The following is a 27,808-nucleotide window of genomic DNA, read 5'->3' as shown; positions in this document are numbered from 1 at the left end:
TCTCAAAAAAATCATCCTCACTGTAATTGATATATTTGCCTGAAATTGTGAGTTCCTTCCCTCTCCCAGCCCCCTTAATAACAGGTATGCAGACTTAAAAGCGATCCAGTAACCGCCATTTAACAAATATTTTAATAATGATGGACATAGTGGGATCCCAGGTTTGAATGGTTATCTCTGGGGATTACTGTACCAAAAATAGGCATAAAGTAATGATTCTTTTGTCTTGTAGGTTACTAGTGTTGTTATGCCACTCGATTATTTGGAAGATGAATATGATACAAGAGACTGTGCTGCATTAAAGGTTAGTTTCAAGGTTCTTAATAACAGCATGCATATTTTTACATGGAAATACTTGGAAAAAACACTTTTGTCACCCATATATTTAATTTAGGCTGACTTCGGAGATGTTTTCTATGTGTGGTGAAAAAGTTGCTAGTGTTCCCTTTATTAATCTACACCTATTATCAGTATTTCTTTGTTCAAGCAGTTTTTTTATAAGCCAAGTGCTGTGCTAATGATAACCCGTCATAAGACTTCTTTTGAACTACAGAATACTTTAGTAACAATACTGTTCACTATTGCATAATGCAATACTATGTATCTCTTGTATATTACACATACTTAAGGATGTAATGTGGAGTCTAAATTAAAAAGGCAAACAGAACCCTACCAACTTTTAAATGAACTGCAAATTAAGAAAACGTTTGAAACCTAAAGAAGGGGAATGCAGTAACCGGAATAGAGTGTGTGTTTGTTTATTGCGTGTGTTTCTTTGTTTACTTGTAAAATAGACTGTAAGTGCTGTGTCAGTTTCTAATTCAAAATGTCAGGCCTCTGCTAAATTTCTAATTATGTTTTTCATTGTTTAATTTAGTCTTGATGGCATGAGTTTTAAAATGGCCTTTAACTTTTGTGAAGCATCACCTGACTTTTTATAAGACCATTCCTATACCACCCCTTCTTTTAACCTAATTAGAATCACCTTTGTTTTTAGGATTGACTGAAGGAAAATGTATTTGCATCTCTACTTCAATTCACAGCCATTTCCTCTCATTCTTTTCTATGTTCATGACCCCAGGCCAAGAAGCTGTCAGCATTAAGATACTAAAAATTTTAAATAAGAGAAAAGCAGTTTGAAGGGGACAGTGTGACTATAGTAACTTCCCTCCCCTACCTGCTAGGTATAGACATGTTCTTCCATTAAATGATAAAAAATTCTCCTTATTGCAGAGATCAGTAAGAGTGAGGTCAGTTTTTAAGCTTGATTATAAGAAATAATCTTAAATAAGAAAAACTATTTCTGTGCCAGTTCAGATGGTTTCTTCTTTTGAACACAAATTAGAATCATTTCAGGGCAACAAGTTGCAACAGGTAGTCCAGTAATAAGCATCAGTGAGATCCTGTGCACTTCAAAAAAACAAATAAACAACATTGCAAGAAAAGACTTTTGTATGTAGGCTGACCTTAAGCCCTTTACCTTATTGCTTCACAAGCTTGGCTAGCCTGGAGAGTTATAGTTGAAGAGACACAGTTTTATGTGCTCATTTTTTGCAAAATAAGTCGTGGGACTAATACCACAGTAAAATATACTGACTTTGCCATGGTACATTTTTAATACTATTTCATTTCACATTTCAGAGGCCTGTGCCATACTAACTCAGTTCTCTGTTTCTACTTCTATACAGACCTCTCAGTTTTCACGGAGATCATTTTGGAGATTTTATTTCCATGAAGGCAGAGATCTGGAATTCTACTTTAGGCCTTTTGACTGTGAAGCTAAACTTGAATGGGTCTGCCAGATAACAAAAGGTAAACTGCAGTTCCATCCATTTATCCATATCAAAGTTTATTACCACTAAGTTGTCATTATTCTCTAATAACAGAAACTTTGCAAACAGTATGTTATAATTTCCTCTCTGAACTGTTAAGAGGATAGTACATGAGTTGTCTTGCCTGTGTCCATACAAACAGACAAACAGACAAACACTTAGAATATTCAAAGCTATATCAGAAAGTGATTGTGAGGAGGATGCAGTATCACTGCTCTCATATTCTTCCTTGTCCCATTAAGCAACAAGTGGCTTATTAAGCAAGGTGATATAAGCCACCAAGTTGCAGCATTTGTGGACTTTATTCAATCTTTCTTAAGTGATATTTGTAACTATATGACCAAGGCATCTTGGGTGTACAGTTTCCTTCAACCTTAGGTGAATTAGCCACCTTCTGGTAAAACTGGTGTACTAGCTCCTCATTGTAGTGAGACAGTGAAGTGGGAGTACAAGAGAATGGGATGGCATATCTGCACAGATCCAGGTTTTCCCATGCAATATGAAAAGTACTGTAATCCGGTAGGCTTTTATGTTTTGGTTGTTCATTAAAAGGCATTTCAGTGGATGAAACTTTCTTGTTGTGGGGAGGTATGGGCAGATATACTATTCTGATGCTTGTGTTCTGCTTGGGAGAAAAAAGCCCACAGCTCTTTAAGACTGAGGTATGCAAAACTCCTGTAGTTTTACATCAGCTTGTTTTAAACTGTTGAACCTGTGTATGACATCCTTCTGCTTTTATTTTTTCCATCATGTACACTGAGAAGCATGAGTATGATCCATTACTTCCATTATTGGTGACCACAGTCTTGTTAGAAGGTGAACTTGAAGTGACTATTCCTTTTTTTCCCTCTGGACAGGTAGCACTCCAAAGACACCTGACTGGTATATACCAGGTAAATGGGCTTTTTGCGTATTCTTCCACAATGTGTATATAGTTGTTAATACTCTATATATTTTATTAGTTTTGTTATATTACTACTTGAATACCTGTTTGATGCCAGCAAAGATCACGACTGATAGAATTTGGTTCTGACAGAGCTCAGAATGCAGGAAAGAACACTGGCTCTTCCCAGTGTCAAACTGAAATTTCTTAACTACATTCAGAAAAAGAAATGATGAGTTTTTTTAGAATTGATTTCTTATGCGTGGTATTTCTTCTGCATAGATGAAATAGGAATTCATGGAGCCCCACTTGTTGTTGATGGAGCAGAGCTGTGGTTTGTACCAGATAAAAACCTGAGCTTTCAGGAAGCTATTTTCTACTGTCAAAAAAATGATAGTGATTTAGCCTCTGTGGAGTCTTACCCAAAACTCAGGACAATACTGTCTCAAATAGAAAAGGTAAGAAGTTGTAATCTGTCTAACAGATACTTTTCACTATAGGGAAATTTTCTTGCCAGTTTGTCCAATTGTAAGAAGATGTTAATCCTTAATTTCTTTCTTTTAATTGTATGTAAAAGGAAAAGATGAGTTGAAAGAGAATTAGTTTTGTCAGTCTTGCAAAAGAATTTTTAAATTTAAAAGTAACCTTAACAATGTGAAAAAAACCCAAATCGCCTCCAAATGGAGAGAAAGTGTCATAAGAGGACCACCGTGTAAGCATGCCATCGTCTGCGAATACTTCACTAACAATTATGCCAGTTCTTATTTTTATGCATGGGACAGTACATAATTTTTCCCTTGATGAGGGGATTTAATGAGAAATGCATGATGGTCTGATAGCCTTTACTGAAAGTAAAGAATGTACATTGAGAGTACATTCATTTAAGGAATCTTACCAAAACATTTCAGGTTTCAGCACCTCTGTTAATAACTTTCTTCAGTGTTACTGCTTGTGAGACAATACTTTGGGAAATTAGCAGCTTGCAAGCTCTCTTCATGAAATTTCTCCTGACAAGAAGTTACTTGGAAGGAGAAATTACAAGGCAGGAGAAATCAAGATTTATGACCTGCTACACCTGTGGTCACATGGAACCACATCAGCTTTAGGCAGATTGCAGCTATGTCCGGGTCATCTGGTAGAGCATTCCTGCTATGAATTTTGTTGGAGTGATGTATCTAGAACACACTTAAGACGTCTTAATGCTGCAAAATTTTATCTAGCACAGTGGAAAATGTGAGCTATTTTTTTTCTGATAGGTGCATGAGTCTGTCTACTTGGCATATCAATCTCAAACTATATCCTTTCCTGTTGCTGAAGAATAGTAATTCCTGCACATTTTGGAAACATTTTAAATCAGAATTTATTCTGTCATTGATTTATTCTTGGTAGAGTCTGAAGCTTTTTCTCTATGGGTTGTAAAATAATGGGGCGTTTGTTCTTTATTTCCACAGTTATCAAACAGCGAACAGAAGTGGTGGCTGAAGTTTATTGATTATGGCTACAGCTATCATTCACCGTATGTAGAATAATTATGGGATGCTTTATTGTAAGCTTTTTTTTATGTGCCTTTTAGGAATACAGTTAACTGGAATAGTTTCTAAGGAAAATATTTTATCCCCAAATTACTTCTGTATCATTGCAAAGAAGTAAGATAATTTGAACTAAACTAGAAAAACATACAGCATTATTCAGTAACTGCTGTTCTCCGCTTTCGTTCACATGTACCTGCACCTATTCTTGCCATGCTAAACTTGGACCATAGAGTGTCTAAGCCAGAGAAAGTAGGACTGTGTAGTGCTCAGACAAAGCAAACAGTGGTTAAGACAGTATGGGTGTACAATTAGAAAATGTGTATGTTTCAAAATATTGTTGAAATATTTTAATTAGTTGCTAAATTCTGAGTGCTATTCCCATTAAAAGCATCATCAACAAATTTTAATTCATAATAACTTAGTAATAACTGAATTAATAATCCATTTCTTGTATGCTATTGGAGCCTCTAGTTTTGAGGCTGTTGGGCTTTGACATCTTAATCTTGTTATGTGAATCCTTGAAATCTATGGTCCTAGGAGCTAATGTATTCCACTGATCTTTAAAATACTTTTATTGGATTTTTGAGCCCATTTCTATGTTCTGTTAATAATTGGGGAATTGAAACAAAAAAAAGAAGAATATTCTGAAAAAAAACTTGTCTATTGGCTCTGAGGGTATCTGAGAAATACCTGAGGTCAGGGAATGGAACGTTGGTTCAAGACATCACTCTTCCAGTTAGGTAATGCCAAAATCTTGGAGGGCTTAGAGTATAGCCCTGTAGAGCTGAAATGACTCACAGCAAACCTTGTGTCATGCCATTCATGGCTGCAGCAAAGGATCATGGGCTTCTTACAAGGAAAATTCTTCCCTTTCCAAAATACTATAGCAGTATACTACTGTGAAAATAAAACATGTTATTGCTCATTCTCCTCACTTGTCCTGTCAGTGTCCTGTGATTGCAGCATGGTGATAAATAACATCCTACCCTCATTCTGCACATCTCAACAAAATTAATTTGGGCATGGTACATAACTACTGAACCTACCACATATTTGTTCCTCGTCTAGTTTTTCCCTGCTCTGTCCTTTCCAGTGTTGTAGGGCATCTCCTAGAAACAGTTACCAGCCCAAATTTTTGTTTGCACTGGCTCTGTTGCTATCAGAGTTTGCCTTTGAAGATCCCATTGTGTTGGAGATTGACTCTGAATTGTTTATATCCAGTTTACAGTTATTTTCACGCTTCCATGATCGATTCCTGAGAGACTGCTGGTACGTTTCTCGAAAGAACTGGTATAGAGGTATGACTGGTTTTATTTTTTCACCCCTGTCTGTCATTATTATATTTTTTTTTAAAAGTAATTTCTGTTCAGCCCAAACTCTTGCATTGAATGCAAATTGATATTGAATTAGGAGTGAATGACTTCTTAGTGGTAATCTGATTGAATTTTGAATCATTTATTTCTTCCTCATGGTAGAAGCTATGGTAATATTTCTTGGTGACCTGAGGCAAACCCAAATTCAGATGACCATTTTTTATGATTGACTGTCACCCCTTTTCTGACATAAATTAATTAGGTCAAATCTTTCTTTGGTGGTTACCTGTTTTGTTTATGCTACATATGCTGAGCTCTGGAAATTAAGTCTTAGTGTTGTGTTTAGTTAGAGGAGCTTGACTGGATACTTGCAACTGTATACGCATCTGGAGATGCAGATTTCATTGAGTAGTGGAGTCATACTGGAAGAGGTACACAAAGTAATGGAAATGCCACCTGGTGGTACTTGAAGCGTCTTACTTCCCTTTTTCAACATTGTTTTATGTTGGGGAAAATGTATAACCCCTGGAGAACAAATAGTTCCTCCCCTCTACTACCATTTCCACTTTAAAGCACATTTTCCCAATTCTGTTGCATGCTGCTGACCTGGTTTCATTCCCATTACCAAAAATTGGTCTTATTTAGGAAGCCAGTCCAGTTACTGTAGTAGTCAAGTGAAGCAGTACATGCCAGATCTCTCCATGCAGCTGTTAAAGGATTCTTTTGGTTTTAATAACCTTTGGGTCACACGCCCTCTATGCCAGAATATGAGATTAGTCCTCATATTCAAAGTCTTCTTACTTCATGATTTTTCTGTTTTGAAGTTGTCTCTGCCTATATGAAATGTTACTACTGCAAGTAAGGGATCAGGCCCTGGATCTTTAGGAATGTTGTATTACTGTCTGATATAAATAATTACATTTCTCTTTTGCTCTGCTGTTACTTTTAATGTTTTAGATTGCATAGTACTTCATTGTGGTTGCACTGAAAGGACTTCACTTCAGATTGGTCTTTGCCATGTCATAAAGTATGGGTGGCACTTGGAGCATGATAGGCATTACCATAACTGTTTTTTAACTGTTTTTTAAAACTTCCATTTTGCAGACTACCCAGTTAACTGTAATGTGAAACTGCCTTTCATCTGTGAAAAAAATAATGCCTCCTTACTAGAGAAACATGATCCCAGTTACCGTCCAGTCAGAGGAGGTTGCCGTAAAGGTTGGCATCGGTTCCGGAATAAGGTATAGAGATAATACAGATTGATCATCCTTACCTTTTTTTTCATAGTCCAGTAAGGTGGAATTCCCTGCTAAAGGAGGTGAGGAAGTAGCCCCTGTATTCAGGAATGGACTGGGAGGTGGCTTTCGAAAACTATGTGTAGTTATCAAAATCATCTCCCCCACTTCTCTGTCCTTTTTTCAGGACTGATGGTTTCTTAATTTCAAAGCAGTAATTTTCAGGATTTTTGCTTTCCCATCATTCCCTGTTTATGTCCAAGAATGCTGGTTGTATTGTCTAATCTTGGGCTCTGCTTTGAAGGATTAGAATGGGAAAGGATGAGGTTTCTGTGGCAGAAGTGTCATGATTCTCTCTCTGTTTAAACATAGGGCAGGCAGCAAGCTGGCAGACACTCTGCTTCCAAAGTTGCCTTAAGGCCTTAACACACTTAAGAATTAGAACCACCTTTTAAGAATGAACCGACAGGTCAGAAGCCATAGTATGGTATATTTCAAGACTATGTTTTAAGGTAGTCATCAGAAGTCTTAGTGAGGCTGATTCCTGTTATTTGGCCCAACATTATTCTGTACATAAGAAGGAGCATGCATCAGATCTGCATGTTACATTGCGTCAAGGTTTGCAAATTTACTTCACATCATTGCAGAATATAGCTTTTGAGTTCCCATGTAGTTTCTCCCAAAATGTAACGCATTACAGTACAGGTTCTTGGCCCAACCTTATCTGACTTGAGAGTTCACATGTGAATTCTCATTCTTAAAACAGTATGTGATCCTTATGCAGCCAATTAAAAATTACTGAATTCTAATCCTGAGTGAATGAGGAGTTAGTCAGTGGGATCATTTTATATTTAGCTATTCTGTTGAATCTATTAATAAATGCAGCTAGTATCATTTCCCTTGCTTTCTGATAAAAATAATTATGTTATTGCAAGAAATGAAAAGTGAGTTTTTAGGGATGGTGTAAGAACCTTTTCTTATGAGTTATTTCTTAGGAAGCAATGATGAAAGGTATTTCTTGGGAAGGTATGATGAAAATCAGTTTCATTATGGTTTTTTTCAGTGTTTTCTAAAGATGAAACCCGAATATTTGACATTTAATGCAGCTAATGAGAAGTGTGTAACTTTTGGAGGCTCTCTTCCATCTATCTCAAATCAAGCTGAGCAAGGTATGATGGTGAACTGGGGACACTTTTCATATACAGCTTCTCTTCCAAATTCAGTACAGCTCTGCTTAAGAACTTGAGCATAAACTCACTTGGTTATCTACAGGCATACTGGGAGCATTCTAAAAATCCAAGACCAATTAAAAACGTGCTGTATTGTTGTTTACATCACTGGAAACATTAACATGCAAATGCAGTCAGCAAACATTTGAGCCAGTTTGAAGAGCAGCTTCTTTGTGTGATCTTAACCTATTATAAAAAGAAAAAATTGTAAAACCTTGCATTAAGGGTTGAGGATAGAAGGTTCACCACTGAATTCCCATGCTTTGCTTTGCAAGGTGAAACCTAACTGAGACTGTAGACTTTGTACTGTGAAAACCACCTTAGGACCTGCTTCTGAGAAAGCTCAGCTGTCTGTGTGGGAACGAGATGGCAAACACAATATCTGAGTGTGCCGAGCAGCTTAATAAGGCAGTGTCTCTAAACTGACCACCTGCAGGCTCTCCAGGATGCTGATAGGAGGGCAGAAGGCAGGGGGCTGCAAAACACCGAGTTGTTCCACCTCTGGGACCTGCCTCTCACTTGTCATATAAACTAGAGTCATTGAGATAAATGCACTGAGGAAGAAATGCATTTGCATCACTGCAAGTAATGTTTAGCAGTAGACTGCTGAATGAGACAGCTGTATTTGCATCTATATTCCTGTGGATAACGAACAGTCCTCTGCAGGCATATCTGAATTCTGCATTGTTTTCTTTATAAGCAAATAACCTCTTGCCAAGAGGAATATGTAAAGTGGACTAGGGAGACCACTAGTGTACCTGCAGGCAGCAGGTGAATGTTAATATTTTTTTTTTATTGGATGTTATTGGGGAGGAATAGGCCTGTAACCATACAGGAATTTACATGTCTACAACTGAGAGTTATTGGATGCTTTTAAGATTGCAAAAGTATAGCCAATCTGAAATCTTACATAGCAGGATGTTTTGTCTGGTTTGGTGTATATGGAAATGTTTTGTTATTGTTTCTTGTTTGTTTTTCTTTCCCTCCTGTAGTGGAGGCTGCCTATCTGGACAGAAGGCACGGTTGTCTTAAAGAAACATGCCTCTTTCTGTAGGCTGCTTCTACTCTTCCCAGTGGCATTAGGTGACTGGCTAGCTCTGACATGTAAATCCTCAATGGCTTTGCTCAGAAAATAGGCTGCAGCTAGTCTGGCATGTAGCCAATAGTTCTAAGACAAGACAGCAGTAGCTAATTATATAGCTTCAATTTGTCTTCCTAATCTAGACAAGCTCAGTGAATGCTTTGATGCCTTGGGGGTTACCAAATCCCATTGTTTCCTGCCAGAATGCTCACTAAGAAGGGTCTGGTGTAAGGTTTTCGTGGCTGAATCTTTTTTTTCAACTAAACCTGACTTCCTTTGTCCTGTCCTGCTTTCTCTGATGATGGGGTGGGCAACTCTGCCAGAATCCAAGAAATGGTTCTGATTTATGGTATACATTGGTAGGAGAGGAAGATGAGACTCCTCCGTCAGTTCAGAGAGGGCAGGAGGGAGCTCCTCTAGTATCTCTGCAGGGAGACAGTAGGAGATCTTGCAGGCCTGTGGAAAAACAGCCTCTGAAATTTGGATGGAAGTGCAATAATACAAAGCAGTGGGCAGAGAAACAGGTTAAATCCACTACCTGCTCCGCAGCTGAGAATTTGGGGGACAAATACCAATAGTCTTCTCCTTTCAGATAAAATCAGCATGAAAAGTGTTATAGCAGGAAGGGATGATAAGCATTTGGCAATCATAAAGGGCTGGAAAAATAAAGTTAGTAGAAACAGAGATTGCATTATCTTATTTATGTGAAGTTTTTTCTCAGATGTCCTTCAGACAACAACAGTAAACAATATGTACATTTACTGTTCTGCCCAACAGATTATATAACATCCTTGCTTCCTGGTATGCCAAAAGATATTTGGATTGGTTTGCAGTTTCTGTTCAGCACAAGGGAAAACAAATGGATAGATGAGAGTAGACTGTTGTATAGCAACTTTCACCCACTCCTGACGGGAAGATTAAGAAAAATTCCACTGGACGTAAGTTCTGGCTTCTGTCTCTTTTTGACTATTGAGTAATAAAATTTGGAATATTGACTGTATAAAAAAAAAATGGCCAAAAAAATGTGTTACAGACCAAATCCCCCAGTTAGTGGTTTTAATTGGCAAACAAGGTGACTGACAGTAATTTAGTTCTGTTTACCTTTGGTTAACAGCTTCTGAACTGAAGCGTGAAGGCAAAAAGCTGAAACAACCATTTAATGACTCTTCTGGAACTTCTCTTTGCTATTTAAAGACTACATGAAAAAAACAGTCATCAAAAAGATGTCATCAATAACTCTTGGTTCAGTTATACTTAGAATGCATCTCTAAATCATTATACAATGGTATTTCGCTTACTGCTCTACCCAAGGTGAAGCATAATAAATAGAATCACACCTACAAACGAGATTTATTTTAAGTGTTAAATCATTTAATTTAATGTTTTCCCCTGTATTTAACTTATGAATTTTTTCTGAGTCCAGGCACCTGGTAGTTTGTAAAATAGGTAAGCTGTATTGCACCACTCCTTTGAAACTTCTTGAACAAGTTCAGACAGCTCGGGTTCTCCTAGCCTCATGTTACTTCACCTTCTCTGCACAAGTTTGTTTATGCCTTGTTTGAGTCTGATAAGCATATTTCTGGTTTTCAGCTTTTTGATGAAGAATTTAACAATCAGTGCGGTGTAATCCTCAATGATCCCAAATCACAGTATGTTGGAACATGGAATTTCACTGCTTGTGCTGACAGGCACTTCTTGGGTATATGCCAGCGTCCTATAGGTAAGTCTGAAAAGTCAAATTAAATTACAGCCAGAGTTTGCAGTTAAGATGTGTATGCCAGGAGACCTTTTAATGCATGTAAATTGTTGCACTTGAAGAGCGAGGTTCTTGTAGAGACTGAGCAGGTAAATTTTGGAAAAGCAGAGTGTGGAGGATGGTCTGGGACCTATTTTGTCAGCCATTCAGAATTTTCCCTTTCATTTTTCATAGCCCAGTTCAGATGGAGTCTGTTTTCCTGAGAAATTCTGTGTGATTTCAATGTAACCATACTTCAGCAGATGGGGCTTTAGTGTTCTGTGGGTATAAAGGTCATGTACATCCAGGGGTGGAACAAGGGCCTCCTTTTTCCTCTTCAGAACTGTGGAAGTGAGAAGCCCTGGGGAGGAATCTCTGAATATTTCAGTCCCCCTTAAACATATCCTCTGGTGTTAGCACTATCAGAATATGAGGTATCATATACTCTTAACGTTGAAAACAGTCTCCCCGGAGCAAACTTGAGAGCATACATGGAGAGTGATGATTTGGATTGATGCAGCTTTCCCTAGCTTCATACAGATCTGTTGGTGTGAGTGGGTTTTCTTAACCTGAACTAAAAATAATAATCTGATATAGCCACATGGGTTGGTCGATACCAATTACTGGAATCAGATCAAACACATATAGCTATTATACACATCTAATGACTGCTAAGGGCTAATGTTCAGCACACCCACTTCTGAGTATGTTCCTCTATGTAAATAATCCTTTTCAGTCATGCTGTCTTCTAAAAAAAAAACCCAAAAACCAGAGGTGTGCAAAACACCCAAGAATATGCCCACCCTCTTAATTCTCAAATAGGCAAAGATATTCCTCCCCCCTGCCTCGCATTTAACACACACACACACACAGAAAATCTTTATTTCAGTGCCAGATACTTCAGAAATTCCAAGTGTCCAGATTAGAAATCTGAATGGAAGAGATGTTAGTTATAAAAATTCAAAAAGGGGATTTTTATTAATAAGATTTTAACAGTATATCTGTGTAGATCAACAGATTATTAATCTGGTCTGACTAAAATACTAAGCACTTCTTCCTTGCCACAGCTATAGAAAGTGTAATGAGGGAGGTTTATGGACTGCCAGAGAATGTGTCCTGATACAGTCTTGTCTTTTATCATCATTGTATTAGGGATCTAAGAGTAATTCAGGTTGGAAGGGTCCTCAGCAAGTTGCAGGGACAGCTGTGAGAGAGTCCAGGTTGACTAGGGCTTTATCCTAGGGAAAAAGAAGGTTCATGTTGCTTGGATATCTTGGCATGATTGTGATGTGCAGAACTTCCTGAGACATTAATCATTGGCAATTACTTCCTTCAGAAATGGACATCTTCCTTACTACCTTGTTTCCAATTTGGTACCTCTTGATGTGTGATGGCACCCTTGGTTCCATGGTTCTTTTTTGTAGCTGTTTACTAAGTGAAAGCATTTGGCAGCAGATGCAAACCACTTGAAACAATCTGTTTTCAGCCTTGTCACTTTTCTGATCTATTGAAAGCTGTAAATATGAAATTAATATTATAGTTCTGTCTTCCTGTGATTTGGAATATGGCCCTGTCAGCCTCTCAATCAGCCATTTATATCCTGTTGATAATGATTTCCCCCCCACCCTGTGAGCCTTTTTCTGCTTGAGATATTTTAAATGGCAGGGGTTTTCTCCCTTTTGGAGAACTAAGCTTATTTTTGGTTGTGCATAAAATTTTTGGAGTTACCAGGTTTGCATGCTTTAACTTACCATCCATGGGAATGTTTGCATCTTTTATTAACTGTAGTTGCTATGCATTGCTGAGCTGTATGCCTTCAAGTATGATGCTGATAACTGATACTATTTGTGCTCTAAGCACTGAATGCTGAATTATACCCCTCCCTATGCAAGGTGGATTTTCTGCAATTAGTGGAGGCAAAATCAATTTACGCTACACCTATGGATGACAGTAAGGAATTCTAGGACTGTGCTGTACTAAGATCTGCATAGACAAGTTTCATGGCCCATTAGATTTGCATAAATATAAATCCACCGGCTCCACAGAGATAAATAAATCAAGTTTAGCTGTTGCTATACTGCAGCAGAGAGCAGTTGCTCTCTCCCATTCATGTATTTAATTAAAGTTATAGAATATAACTTTAGAATTCTATTTATTGAGTTAAAATTATTAAGTAGTTAGCTAAAAATAGCAAATATAATAAGATGTGAACCTAAGTTGAGAGAAAGATATATAAAAATAGACTGGCTGAAAATAATCTGTGTTTCTTTAGAAAATATATATATCTATTTTCTATCTAAAGTGTCAAAGATATTTGCTTCTAACTGTAATTATTAGCCTAATCTACTGTTGAAGAATTTTTTTTTCCTAGGGGATTTCAAACAGATTTTTCTGTTTGTTACAGAGAAATGGTGAGTTTAAAATGCATTCCAGTGTTTAGCCATCTAATAACTGAATTTATTTCTTACGTATAGGAGCTGCTGATAACCAGACAGAGCAAGTCCTTAATGAAACATTGAGCTATCGAAATGTTGAATACATGGTAATTCCAAAAAATTTGTCCTGGAATGATGCAATGGCTGCATGCATAAATAACAAGATGCAGCTGGTTAGCATCACAGATCAGTTCCAGCAGGCTTTTCTTGCTGTTCAAGCTGCCCTTCATAATTACCCGCTGTGGATTGGACTCTTCAGCAGAGATGTAAGTTTTGTTTTCCCCTCAGACTGTGGCTTAAGGTAATTTTTAGAGTTCTGTGAAATAGAAACTGGAATAAAGGAATACAATGACAAATTTAATTTCTGGGGTAACTGTTTTCATTTGGGGATAACCACCCAGAGGGTCTCAAGATTAATGTTCTAAATCTTCAGTTCTCAAAGTTACACAGATGTTGAACTCCACTGGATGGGTTGATGATGAGGAGACAATTCTTTTAAAAGATTATAGGACAAAAGGATATATTGTAGGGTGGCAGCTACATAGATAGCTGAATCATCTTTGTCTCTTTTGTTAATGAGTGGGTAATTAGTGTTTCCATTTATTATCATTGCCACTGTTTACAGTACCACTCTAGAAAGACAACCCAAAATCTAGTTTAAAAGGGAGAAACTAGAAGTGGCAAATAAAATCCAAAATGTTTCATTGAATGCTTCTGGAGATAAATTTCTAAAGCTTAACTTAGACTCTGTTGTTACTTTATATTATTTGTGCCTGTCTTTTGAGTTAGAGGGCGACATGCCTGAGACAGGTTAGTGGGTTTTCCTTTTTCCTTCTAGATGTTTTTGTCTTTGAAAAAGTCAATGCAGGAGGTACTGATTTGCCTTTATTAGCCAGAGGACCTCTTGAAGATACTCATTGTGGGTTGAGAGCTTTTTCAGCTGTTAATGAAATGCCTTGGACTTGATTGCAGGGTTTAACTTTTTTGTCAAGCACATGAGTCTTGAGATTATTGCAAGAAAAAAGTTAAAATTTGAGAAGTGCCTTACCTACAAAGGTTAATGGTGCTAACTCAGCATCTGTGGTGTTACGATCTTCCTACGTCAGTAATGGGCTACTGAGTATTCTAGGCAACGTAAGGGGGAGCAAAAATAGAAATTTGAGTATATGCTTTATGGAGAATATTTTTAAAAGGAAACAGGCATTTAATCTTAATGAAGATGGGGAATCCAGAACAAGCTATTTTCCCTCCTCTTTTGAATTTTTATCTGTAAGTGAAGATCGACTGATTCATTTTGCTGCATACAACTCAGGCATGCACTGGCTTTTCACTGTTGCAACACTTTGTTATCTGGGCACAATTAAAAAGTCACATAAAAGGAAATTATAATGAAACTGGTCAATAGAACTTGTTACTCCAGTGCTGGAATCGTAGGCACAAGAGAAAGATACAAGATAAATTAAATTACAAAGCAGCAGGGGGATTTCCTGAAGAAAACCTTTAAATGTAAGATTCTTAAAGGATGATGAGCTTGTTGTGTGGGGGTTTTTTTCTTACCGCTCCTGCATTCTTCAGGGCAAGAACACATCTGATTTATTAAATCAGTTAAGTATTTAATAGATTACCTTCAACTCAGTGTGCAGTAACTGAGACTGGGTCTTATTCTCAGATATTACCAGTTTTCCAAGTCCAGATAATTATATCCACCACTCATTTGCAGGTGCAAATGATGCAATTTGGACATCTCATTGCCAGGCCTTCCTCCGTAAGCATAGTAGTTAAACATCACCATTTGGTAATTTGCCATTCACTTCAGCTAATTCATATTTTTGCAACTGCAAAACTTAAAATAACAGAGCTTGTTATATTGTGAACAGCAGATCAGATTGCGAGGGCAGTGGAACACTTAGTTCTCACCAGAGACACTGTAAATGTCTCGCCAATGTAAATATATTATCGTATCATTTTCTGTACCTGATATTTTTTACTATGTAGCTCATCCCTTTTACTTATGCAATTCTAGGGTGGAAAACATTATGGCTGGCTGGATGGGAAACATGTTAGTTTTAGTCGCTGGTCTGAAGACGATGAAGAAACAAACGAAGAATGTGTGTTTTTGGATACTGATGGCTTCTGGAAAACTTCTGACTGCTCCTCTGAAAATCGAGGTGCTATTTGCTATGCATCAGAAAGTATGTATCCTAGCATAATAATTATAAAAGATAGATTTTGTTTCATTATGAAGCATATTTAATAATTCCAGATTATAACTTCAAAATTACAACTTTTTAAAATTTACATTTCCTCAGGCTAATTTGCATGCCAGGAAAAAAAGAAACACACTTCAAATATGGGGGCATGCACCTATGAAATGAATTTGGCATGGGTGCATTGAGCTAGACTGTACCCTTCATATTGCCAACTGATTCTGCCTTTGCACTGCTTCTGTGAGATTGTTGCATATTAATCTCTCTCACTTGCATGTGGAAGAAGATTCATTACTTCTGTGCTATTTACCTCTTAATATTGAACCTCCTGAAATCCCTTCAGACATGGAAGCTTAAACAGGGAAGGGGGTACATGACTACATGGAGAAGGAAGATAGCAGATAGACACTGAATTGAAAGGAGTAAATTAAAGTAATCTGCAGTTCACAAACCCCCTCTAAATATATACCCATTGGAACAAGACAGGTAAAGATTCTTTCAGGGGGGATACATATGTATCACAGCCCTTTTCTGAAGAATGAAGAAGATCTGTCTGAGAGATCATCACAGATTTTTTCCCTGTGCGACCATTATAATTTGTTTTGGTTTTTTTTCTGTGAGGGGACACAGATAAGCCATTGTTGTACATACTGAGTCACAGTAAAGTGTGTACTTGGCATTATGACATCCTTAACTATTTTGAGCTTGCAATCCAAGCAACTGGAGGAAGAGTACTCTCCTTGAGTATTAGATAAAACCACAGAACTAACATGTGTTGCCAGGTAAGAAGTAGCTTAATTGTTATGGTCATCTGCCTTCATACAAGAAGCAGTAAGAGCTTTTAGTTATTGGCCCACACTTTAGCACTTTTATGTAGGAATTTTATTCTTAAGCCTACATAACACCACAATTGTGAAAAGTTGTAAGCATCTATATTCTTTGATAATGCTTACTGCTGGTTTTGTTACTCTAAAAAAGTCACCACTAAGAGGAAACTAAAAGCACTGATGGCACTTAAATTTGTCTTGAATGTTTTTAAATGGTACCTGAAAGCGGTTTGTGGTGTGTCAGGTTAAGTATTGTTATTAATAAATCACGTCCTGAATGTCATCTTTTCTTTCCTTAGAGAAGATTGAAAAAGAACAAGTTACACAAGTTAAGTGCCCACATAAGATTAAAAATACACCATGGATATCATTTAGAAACAATTGTTACACTTTTATGATAACAAAAAATAGATGGAGAGAACTGAAGTCTCAAGAAGCTCATCATTTATGCAAGAAAATGAGTAAGTACTTTGTCATATTACAGGTATTTATGGATTTATATCAGCTTGAGGGAGATGAGTTTTAGGTCTGAGTCATTGTTTTAACAGTGACAGCAGCACTGAGAAAGGTTGTAGCATTTGGAAATGTGCATTAGCATTGCACTGCCTAGTGCTGTTTGCCCTTGCACCACTGATAAAAAGTACTAGAGCATGGGTAGGATTATTGGAGAGAGAGAGATGACTAGGAACTGTTAAATTCTGAGATCTCTGAAAAAATTGGAAGGTTTTAGTTGGGTGTTTTTTCTCTTTATAATATGCAAATTTTAAACAGGTTGGGTAATTGTTATCCCCTTGGCAACATTCTGGCTTTACAGTCACATTCACTTCATGGGTTTTTTTCCCCCTCGTTGCTGTGTTGAACACTTAGGTAAACAGACTGAAACTAGTCCAATTTAGAAAAGCATGTGGGCTTTTCCTGTCCATCCTAAACAAAGTGTAAGCTTAGGAACAGCTTCCCTCTTATATTAAACCATTGTTCATGGCGCTTCAGACCTGCAGTTTTCCAGAAACTATTTAATTTTTCATGAATTGATTTCAGTTCAGTCTTTTTCCTAATACTGTCTCTCCACTAAACAGTTCCAGAAAATTATGAAAGATTGCTGGTATTTTTATGCTCTATGCAGAGTATTTTTACTACATAGAACTTGAAGTGACAGTAGGACCCACAAAAATCTCTGGAGCTGATGTCTTTCACTTATACACAAAACCAGGAAAAGCACTGTTGATAATACCTTTGAAAATTGTTTTCACATTGTTCATTTAGTTATTGTGTTACAAAGGTCTAGGCTTTACATATTCTTGATCTATCTGTAGTAATTATTAACAATAACAAAAAAATTAATTTTGTGATTGAGAGGTGACTTTGTAAGAAAATAATTTTTAAAAAAATTTTCAACAGACCCAGAAGCATTTGTTCTGAGTGTTCGAGATGAAGAAGAGAATAACTTTGTTACTGAGCAGCTTCATTCATTCAGTGGTCTGGCTGTGTGGGTCTGGCTGGGTGTGATTTATGATGACGGTGGTAAGATTTAAAGTTTTTTTTTTCTTAGTAACTGGATTGGAGACAAAGTTTGCAGCATTTATAGCATATTTCTTGCATGTTTCAATATACAACTAAAGTAAAACTGAATGCAAATCTATAATAATGCTTGATATTTCTGCTTCTAGAATAAAATAACAGAACTTGCTTTCTGTTTGAGGGATAATTGGATCCAGTATGTTCTGTTTAGTCTAGATTTGATTTCCCTGGAAAGCAGGATTTAAAAGGGCCTGGATGAGTAATGCTAATATATTTAGCATTTACAGTAACTTGGAGTATCACTGCATTTTTTCCAAAGTGAATATCTGTTGATGTCATTAATATATTCAAACTCGAATGGCATTTGTACACATTATACCAACGTCTTAATAAATACGCAATGTTTTCCACAGATAAAGTTCTCAAGTGGTATGATGAAACTCATCTGACTTACAATAACTGGAGGCTGGGAAGACCTAACATAAAGAAGAACAGTTTTTTTGCTGGTGTAAATCTTGATGGGTTTTGGGATATTTATAATTATTCTCAAAGTTGGCATGTTCATCACTATAATGTGTACAGTATTCTCGCCTGTAAAATCGAAAGGGGTAAGTAGTAGAGAATATTTATGTGTAGCATTGCAGTGTCAGATGAGGTCATAATTTTAAGTCCTTGCTCTGCAATCCTTGCTGTATAAGGCTTTGGTTTTGCTCCCAGTGAAATGTGTGGCACAGCTGTTGTGGGATTGCGGGGTTATATGGTCAGTCTGTGCATCACTGCTGTAATAATCCTGATCAGAAGGAATGTGTTTACTGTACTCCTCCATCAACTGCTCACAGTGCTCAAAGTAGCAAAAGATAACTTTCTTGCTGTAACTTGTACTAATGCTTGAGTTACATGGATAAAGATGGATTTTAATGCTTTCTATATGTTCCTAGTAACATGAATGAAGTGCACAGAACTTACTGTCTTATTCTTTGAAATAGGACCCCAACAGCACAAGCCTCCATTGCCTCAATCTATTCCACATGGAAACAGAACATACAGGATCCTTCAGAAAAAGTTAACGTGGTATGAGGCATTGAGGGAATGCAAACAAAATAGGAGTGATTTAGCAAGCGTACACAGTGAATCACAACAGTTATTCCTAGAAGATATTGTCAAGCGAGATGGCTATCCTCTGTGGCTTGGGTTGTCAATCCATGATGTAAGTATATCTCATTGGTGATGTCAGTAACAGAGCTTGTAAATAATTTTCTGCACGGGATATGAAATATATTCTGATGCTTTTTTCCAGTTTCTTGAAATCTCTATTCTATGTAGTAAATTACCTGCTTTTTCAGCTCTGTGGAACATATGTTAAAGTATATTAAATTTTAGTATATGTAGCCACACTAAGATATTTTTCTAAATCCTTGACATTTTAAAATAATAAAATGGTTCCACATCATTCCTTGCAGCACAAGGAAATGTGGCTTGCAAAGCTACCTTCAGAGGCTCCAGATTTTATTACAGAATCAAATTCCATTACCAAATGCAATCAGACAAGGCTGTATGGAGCCTGCTTAGTCCAGGTCAGGACAGTCTCTCCGAGGCAGTTCAGGAACTGGCTCTCCAGCACGTTATGTGTCCCTTCTCCCAGGAGGCACAGCAAGAGGCAGCTGCAGGTCTTCCTCCTCCTCTGCCTGCTTAACCTGGGAGCTGAAAGCCTGTGGCCCTGATCTTGCTCCCCACAGTAATTGCCAGACCTGGTCAGAGTATTTAATCAGCAGGAATACCCCTCTGCAGAGGTCTGTGATTTCTGTGCATACCTTTGCTACCTCTGCCTGCCCTTTGGTTTGAATGGGTCCCTCCACTTCTCACAACTGACTTCATTGCCATGGGTTTTCAGCGGTGTAGCTGAACTAGGAGCTAGCACTGAAACCATTCCTGAGATGCCCAGCTTTACTCACTGAGACCATCTCAACAGTTTAGCAGTTTGCAGCATAACTAATAATGTTCATAGCAAGGAAGGCAGACTGAAAACAAACAGCAGGATGAAATTAAGATAAATGTTCCCCATAGAATAAAACAAGGCACACTGCAGGCTTAAACTTACAAACATGCTGCACTTTCTCAGTTCCCACAAATAATCAGGATTTCTATGTTAAGAATTGATTTGAAAAATGCAAATTATGTTGCACGTTTATTTAGTATGGATTTAGAAAATGAGGCCACCTGCACTGTAATTTATCACTCTACAAGGGATAAATATTGCTACATGACTTACTAATGACTGACAAGATTTAAACCACAACTGTATGCTGTGGTGTAAATTTGTGTGTATTTTCTTTATTTAGGGAAGTAAAGCTAATTTTGAATGGTCCGATGGAAGTGACTTTGACTACTATCCTTGGGAATTAGAAAACTCAAATACTACTGAGAACTGTGTTCTGTTGGATACTAAAGGATCTTGGAACCGTACGAAATGTACAAACGTTGCTGAAGGTGCCGTTTGCTATAGCCCTCCAAACAGTAAGTGTTACTTTTAATGTTTTGTGTAGTTGTCTTACGTATTCTATCTTTACATGTTGTATTTAGAACTAGAAATGAAGGCTGAAATACCACACGATTCCCTCTTTAAGAAGAGTTGTCTATCAGGAACAATAAAACCCTTTTTAGTACTTAAGGAAGATTAGTTCATTCCAGTGGTGAAAATCTAAAACAATCCTGCTCACTTTTTTGATCACCTGTGATATGAATATCAAACTGTATATATCTTTTCTGAATTAAAATCTTTATCGAATACATACAACAAGCTTCAAAACCCCCTAAAAGGCAAGAAAAAGATGGCTCCCAGGCCTTTGGGACTTGTCTTATGCTTGTTTTCAAATAAATTCATCTATGACACACAAAGAAGGAATCTAAGCTAATTGAATCGTGGTTGTTGGTAGGAGTAGTAGTCCTCCTTAATACTGACTGTCCTGTTACTTCAGAGAGAGACTGTGAACAAACTCCTGCAGCAAAAATAACGTCAATTTCTTTGTCTTTGCAGAGAGACAGTTACAGCCAAAGCAAGTGAGCAGAGGCTCAGGATGCCCGCAGATCAGTGGTACTCTACAATGGATACAGTATAAGGATCATTGTTACGCATTTGACATGGCGTTCTACAATTTTTCAGTATATAATGTGGAAGATGCTAAGAAAGTCTGCCAGAAACTGAGTATGTGTAGATTCTTTATCACATTACAACTTGTAATTAGTCCACTATTCAAAAAGAAATAAAACCCAACAACCAAAAACCTGCACTGGTTATACTTCAACTTTTATGATGCTTTAGTTTAGGAAAAGTAATAGCAATCTTTATCTTTGAACATCTGATAAAGGTTCTTGATAAAACACTGCAGTGTGCTGACAGATTGTTTGGCGCACAGATATCAGCAAGTAAAGTGCCAGTAGCCATTGATAGAGGATTCAGAAATTTAAGGCTTATTATGGTTTGGAGGAAACAATTTTATTTGCATACAATTAACTTTATTATAAATAAAGTTAGCGCTGTTAGCAGTGTTTTCTTATTATATCCTTGCTTTAGCTGTTTGCTAGTAGGAAGCTTGCTAACCTATCAAATGGTTCAAAGCATGTTATAAATATTATAAAGGCACATAATATCACTAAAACCACCTTAATTTTACACCAAATTAAAGGATATTCTTCTCTGATAAGCTATGTGGGGAATTGTATTGTGGAAGATGATAATAAGCAGTCTTGTGTGCGGAATTTTTAATCACCTTCTTAGCTTAGAAGCTAGTGACTGTCATAACTTTCTTTTATTGAATTATGATGTGAAGTTGAACTCACTATGTGGGATGAAAAGGGTAAGTACTCCCAGTCCTGGATGAAGTTTTCTATTGAGTCCTACCTGACCTGGTAGTTGAAAGAGAGAGTGATCTTTCTCTAAATTAAGCTTCTGGCTTATATTTGCATATAGAAAGAATGGGTACACTCTGAGCCTGTCTCTGGTATACCCTTTCCTCCCTTTTTAACTGCTGTAACACTGTATATAAAAAACTGAGGCACAATAAGGGATCGATTTAGAAATTAACTTAGCAAAATGCTGAGCTTTTGTTCAACTATATTTTTTAAAAGGGCTTATTACTTGGACAAGTAGTAATTCTGAATGTGGTATATCTTTTGGTATCTTCCATGTATGTAGTCCACAGCTGCAGTAAGTTTACTCCCAGTGTATTCTGTATGACCTGCTTGAATAACCAGTCATCTGAAGCTGCCTTGTGTAACATGCTGTATTTTAGGGAATGCGAGATTATGTCTTTATTCTGCAGGTTACTTCAAACTAATTTAACAAGCCCAGATCAGCAAATCTTTTCCTATAGTAATTGTTCCCACAGAAAACTCACTGTACAAGCACCATGAAAAATCTCTAAAATTTCCTCTTCCCATTAGATCCTTCAGCAACCCTTCTGACTATAGTGGATGCAGAGGAAAATGCATTTGTGAGCACACACATAAAGGAAAATGATCTCATCACCAAGAACGTATGGCTTGGCCTAACTCAGATCTCTAAGGGTAAGTAGCAATCATGTATCGTGGTAAATAAAAATACGTAAATCCTCAAATAAGAATACAGTTTTGTAGTGTTGATAGCCTACAGTAACTTCTGACTGAGGTTGGAATCCCTTATATAGCATTAGAAAGCCCTTTGGACTTCATTGGAGCTTAAGTCTCTTCCTGTTGCACACTTAAGATAATCAGGAGTCACTGAAATTAATTTTCCCTGATATTGTCATTGTTGCCTAATGGTTCAGCTGCAGATGCCTCAAATTATAAAGGTCTGGAGAAGAGGTGTGGCTAAAACTGATGTGTTCGTATTTATTACTTTTAATATACAGGATAATCAGCCCTGTTTCCTTTAGCAACGGAAAGAAATCAATAGGTTGTGAGTGACACTGTGTACCATTATAGCATGTTTTGGTGATCTAAAGTAAGCAAATTTTTTTTCCAACAGATCAGTCCATGAACTGGCTTGACGGCTCATCAGTTAATTATGTCAACTGGGAAAATAAAACTGCAGAAGTCAATGAAAAATGCAGTGTTATCCTGTCCACAACTGGCACATGGTCCAAAGTTGACTGCAGCCGTAGTCAAAGCAGAGTGGTTTGTAAGGCTCCTTTAGGTACGGAAGCATTGATTTTGTCAGAAACTTAATTTTGTAGTGACTATATTCAGGATTTTCTTTTTTTGGTGAGGAAAGTCTGTGTTGGAATAATGAAAGTGCAATTCACAAAAGAACCTGTGAAGTACCTCTGCCCTAAGCAAGAGCCATCTGTTGCTGTTTTGCCACAGAACTTCATTCAGGAACAAATTCTCTAGGAATTTACTTCTGGCTCTCACTATCCACTTAGAGGATAAGGGAGAGAACTGAAATTTCCACTTAAAAGTGAGCATGAAGTAGTTGCTATCGCTTCTTACCATAGGGTATCTCATGAGTGAGTCTGTGTAGGTGGGAACAGAAAGGCTTCTGCTTGTAAGAGATGATGGGGCACTGGAGATTTGTCCTCAACAAGATCTTTCCAGTCCAAGGGAAGCATAATTCCCTTCCACTCCAAGAGAGTCCAAGGTCTCATTAGATTTCTGAACTATACAAACCTTGAGATAAATACAGCATATACTAATAGGGTTTTTTTGACCTTCAGAGGTCCCTTCTGACCTGAATATGATTAGGAAATTAACAACAGAATCATCGAAAGTAAGATGCTGGTTCATACGGGAACCTAACTGCTCATGTGATGAAGGGAAGACTATTACTGTGATGAAGCAGCTTGCCTTAACTTCAACTAAATGCATGCACTATTAGTTTAGGTACCTAAGCATCAAGCCCATGACCAGATATTCTTACCAAAACTCTTAAAGAATGACTATTCCTGTTTTGTTCTGTTACAGGTTCTAATCATACTGGGGTGGCTGTAGCATTTGCCCTGCTAATTATCTTAGTCTTCATTGTCGGATTAGTATGGTATCTCTATAAAAAGAAGCGTCTTCACTGGAGTGCCTTCTCTTCAGTACGCTATCAAAGAGGGATGAATGATGATGAAACTGAGGATGTGTTCACAAAAGACAGCTATTGAGAAGCTGTTCCTTCTGGGCAATTTAGCATGAACTTCACCGTGTGAAGCCATAAGGAATGAACTATTGATGGTTTATTACTTCTTTTTGGAAAAGTAATAAGGTTATTAATGGGAGCTAAATTTTATTCTTTTATACAAGTGCAATTTTTATTCAAGTCAATGGTAATTATTTACATTTGGCCTCAGCCATTTAAGGTGCAAGGTTTCTAGAGTTCTGTGATATTTTTAAATTTACAGTATTTTTTCTCTTTACTGGAAAGAATTTTTAATGGAATACTTAATGCCAACAGTACTTTATACAACATCACTTTAATGAATGCACTTAAAATTGCTACATGAATTCTGTAACTTTGTACAATTATCCATCGATAACTTCATGCCAAATGATGTACCATTTTGATATGCTATAAGGGTTTTGCTGCTAGCGTTGGGTTACCATGTAGAAGCAACTTTTGTAATAAGCAGTTATAGATTTTGATACAGCGAGGTAGAAGAGAGTTACCAAACAACTAAATACTCATTTCCATCCAACTAGAATTTAAATTTTCTTGTTACAGTGGAGAAAGATCGCATTATGACTTTTTTTTTCCCCAGAAAGACACACAAAATAAAGTATGTTATAGTGATGAGAAAAGAATCTTCCTTAGAATGCAGAATATACATTTTGAATAAAGAGTTATAGGGAATACCTTGCGCTAAAGCCATGCCGTCTTGGAGTAAATTAAATAAACATAGAATATTTGAAGCCTGAGACTGTGGCAGCCAGCAGATCACTGTTCTTACTCGCTGAAGGTGGTAGTGGGGCTAAGAAAAATACTCATGAAGGGCTAACTGCAAACACAAGCAGAACTCAAGATACAGTAAAAGCCTTAGCCCTTTAAAAGCAAAGGCATGAATATTATGTTTTATCCTGTGACATAACTGCTTTTTAAGTAAATGTTCAGTTTCTTTTCACAAAGTTTTGAAAGCAGAAATAGCAGGAATGTTTACAGTGAAAATCAGTATCTGGAGCTAAAGCATTAATTGAATAAGAGTAAAAAATCTGCACTTGGAGTAGTATTTAGATAAAAACATACCACATCTATCTTACTGCTCTGAAATTACACTTCAGTGATTCTCTTGTAGACCAAAACACAGAAAAAACATGCTCCATTTTATGATGTGTTGCAGTGTGACACCCAAGGACAGGAGTGTTGCAGCGACAGTGTTCCTTCTTCCATAACGGGATCCTCCTGGCATTTACTTCCCCTAGTACTAAGATTAAATGCCCAACTTTATAGGTGAAATATGTCATCTGTCCAAGAAACAAGATGAAGATATAGCTAAGGGAAGAGTGAGAAAGAATGTTTGGTAGATAAACTTGTGTACATAAATGCTAAAAATACTTGAGTATTTTACATAAAACATAAACTTGATTTTTGTATGTGATGTGTCACTGTGGCCTTTTCTATGCACTCCAAAGAAAGCTATAAAGGGAAAAAGGGAAGACAGAATTGTGTATGTTAATTACTCTAATGATTTGATCAATTAATGATTGAAAAAGTCTTTAGAGTTTTTTTTAATGCATAATATGAAGAACAGGTGCATTTTATGAAGGAGAATATGTAACAGACAAGATCCATTCCCCATGTAACAGTGGTATGATATGGTAAATAGAAACACCATTTGGTCTGATGTGCTGAGAAAAGTACTACTGATTTCTCTGAAGCAACAGTGCAAGGTCATGATGTTCAACTGCCTTTTTCCCCCCCTGCAGTTTACTTACATTGACAGCACTTTTCTTTGTTCCTGTTTGCACTATTTTGATAAGCAAGTGTTTTATCATTTGTACTGAGAAATAGAGAATTTCTTGTAGCCTGTTAGAACAGCAGCCTGAAGGGGCACGGTAAAGGAACCATTGTGTTAGTTTGCTGATCAAAGAAGTAAGCACTTTCGTTGTTTATTTGGTACTTTGGGCACAATTGTGGACATTTTCTTTCTTGAGGTAACCTTGTAGAAAAAAGTAGTTATGATGCTAGTTACTATGTAATGAAAACAACCCTCACCCCTCTCCTTATACTTACTCTGGTATGAGAAGTGTTTGAGACGTAACAAAGCCTGGTTCCTGTCATCTTCTGTTTTAGCTTATATGCCTAAGTGCTTTGTCAAATGACTTCTAACTTAATGGACTAAAAAAAAAGGTGTTGGTTATTGTCCTTTGCTAACAGTAGTAATTGGGGAAAACTACTTACAAATTGTCATGTGACATTTACTAGTTTTATAGCTGTTTATACTTCGAGCATTTTTAGGTTGAAATTGGAAATAGAAAATGGAAATTAGTAAAATCCTAATTCTCCAACACACATGAATATATACTTTTTATAAAAAAATTGTATATTTTATTCTTATGAATGATGTAAATAATTTTTTAAGGTCCATTGTTTGTTTCATCATAGCTAAGTTGTCTAATCACTGGTAATTGTTTTTTGAGTAAGCACAACTGCCTTAGTGCAGGTGAATAACCCACTTTATTTGAAATACACAGACAGATTATTTAGCAATATTGTTATTGAAAGAATAAAGTTAAATAAAACACTAAACTGCTTACACTGGTTTTATTTCTGTGGAAGCAGTTATCAGAGTAAAGGTACAGCTCATTAATCACTGGATAAAAAAACACATAGCACAGGGGCTGTGGTCACAATTAAAGCAGATAAGTGTTACCAAAGAAAACTTTAGAGATAATTAAAACCTTTGATGTATAAAAAGAATGCCAATAACTTTCTTTTTGCAGTTGAAAGCATATTTTATCATGGAACATGGTTATACTTAGCTTTTATCAAGCTGCTTCTGGGTTTAAAAAGAAAGAAAACGTTCCTTGGTGCCTTTTTTTAAATCAGGGTGTAGTTCATTAGCACTTCGTGGCCCATATTAATTCCAAAGCAGTTTATATGGGCTCCCAACATAACTCCTTGTAAAATATGGGCAAAGTTAAATTACTTCCACTGTGTAACATTTGCAATTAAAGCACGAGATGTATTAATTTTAAGTGTCATCTGAACTCTGAATTCCAGGTCTCCAAAATCTGTGATTGCTGGTCAAAGGGCAGTGTTATTTCTAGCTACAGTAATGGCCTGGTGTGCTTGCTGGGAGAAACATCCTATTGTGCAGGACGACGAACAAGGTCAATGCTTCAGAAATGTTAATCTGAAAACTGAAGATGTTGAGCAGGGAAATAGGAACACAGAAATGAAGTGTTTTTCCCAGATGCCAGAGCAGCAGAGTCGGGAAGACATCCTAAATTTCCTGCACTTCAGACACTCAGAGGCCGTCTGCTGGACTGTGATATCTCTAAACAAAAAACTTACAGCTTCAGGTAAATGTACAAATGTTTTTGCACGCTTACAACTTTGGTGGGTGACTCTCTCACTGGCCTCCCTCTTGTTAGGGCGGAGCTCACCCCTTTGGGAATGTGCTCCTCCCACAGCAAGCGGAGCAGCATGGGTTCTGGTTCTTCTTCCTGAATTTTGCCCAGTCTCTGAAGACTCTGAAGTCATGGAGAGGTTAATCCACATCTGCCACTAGACCAGTCAGCATTTTTATTTTAACACTGTTTCTGCATCAACAACTTAACTGACATAGAAATCAACCACAAGTGCTTATGTGTGGTGAGCACTGTTTGGGCCCAATGCATTTGTTGTGTTTCTTGTAATTTTTTTCCTTTAAACCAAATGCACCATCTGCTCATTGCTCTGGACATATGTTGTACATCCAAACGTTTTTGAAAGGAAGAAGTAAATCACATGGCCTGTCAGTGATATTTTTTGGTGTGGCTGCAAATAAACAAAGACCAAACATTACGATTTTTGTTGCTAACAGA

General features: G+C 37.1%; 1 protein-coding gene across 1 annotated transcript in view; it reads left to right on the top strand.

Annotated features, from left to right (window-relative positions):
* The window catches only part of LY75 (lymphocyte antigen 75), a 46,295-nt gene extending 19,683 nt beyond the window's left edge, over positions 1-26,612 (top strand). Inside the window, exons 15-35 of the mRNA XM_074910930.1 lie at positions 233-304; positions 1,689-1,812; positions 2,690-2,725; positions 2,998-3,173; positions 4,167-4,231; positions 5,469-5,545; positions 6,665-6,801; positions 7,859-7,964; positions 9,883-10,043; positions 10,696-10,825; positions 13,315-13,541; positions 15,299-15,467; positions 16,609-16,770; positions 17,708-17,830; positions 18,241-18,435; positions 18,814-19,034; positions 20,167-20,341; positions 20,862-21,029; positions 22,268-22,390; positions 22,830-22,997; positions 23,765-26,612. Coding sequence (XP_074767031.1) covers positions 233-304; positions 1,689-1,812; positions 2,690-2,725; positions 2,998-3,173; positions 4,167-4,231; positions 5,469-5,545; positions 6,665-6,801; positions 7,859-7,964; positions 9,883-10,043; positions 10,696-10,825; positions 13,315-13,541; positions 15,299-15,467; positions 16,609-16,770; positions 17,708-17,830; positions 18,241-18,435; positions 18,814-19,034; positions 20,167-20,341; positions 20,862-21,029; positions 22,268-22,390; positions 22,830-22,997; positions 23,765-23,949 — 3,000 coding nt within the window. The 3' untranslated portion in view covers positions 23,950-26,612. The remainder of the gene's footprint in view (positions 1-232; positions 305-1,688; positions 1,813-2,689; positions 2,726-2,997; positions 3,174-4,166; positions 4,232-5,468; positions 5,546-6,664; positions 6,802-7,858; positions 7,965-9,882; positions 10,044-10,695; positions 10,826-13,314; positions 13,542-15,298; positions 15,468-16,608; positions 16,771-17,707; positions 17,831-18,240; positions 18,436-18,813; positions 19,035-20,166; positions 20,342-20,861; positions 21,030-22,267; positions 22,391-22,829; positions 22,998-23,764) is intronic.
* Positions 26,613-27,808: the final 1,196 nt, after the last annotated feature.

The sequence above is a fragment of the Athene noctua genome, chromosome 7 (genome assembly GCF_965140245.1).
Source record: "Athene noctua chromosome 7, bAthNoc1.hap1.1, whole genome shotgun sequence".
NCBI lineage: Eukaryota > Metazoa > Chordata > Aves > Strigiformes > Strigidae > Athene > Athene noctua.
This window is presented reverse-complemented; position numbering and strand designations above follow the sequence as displayed.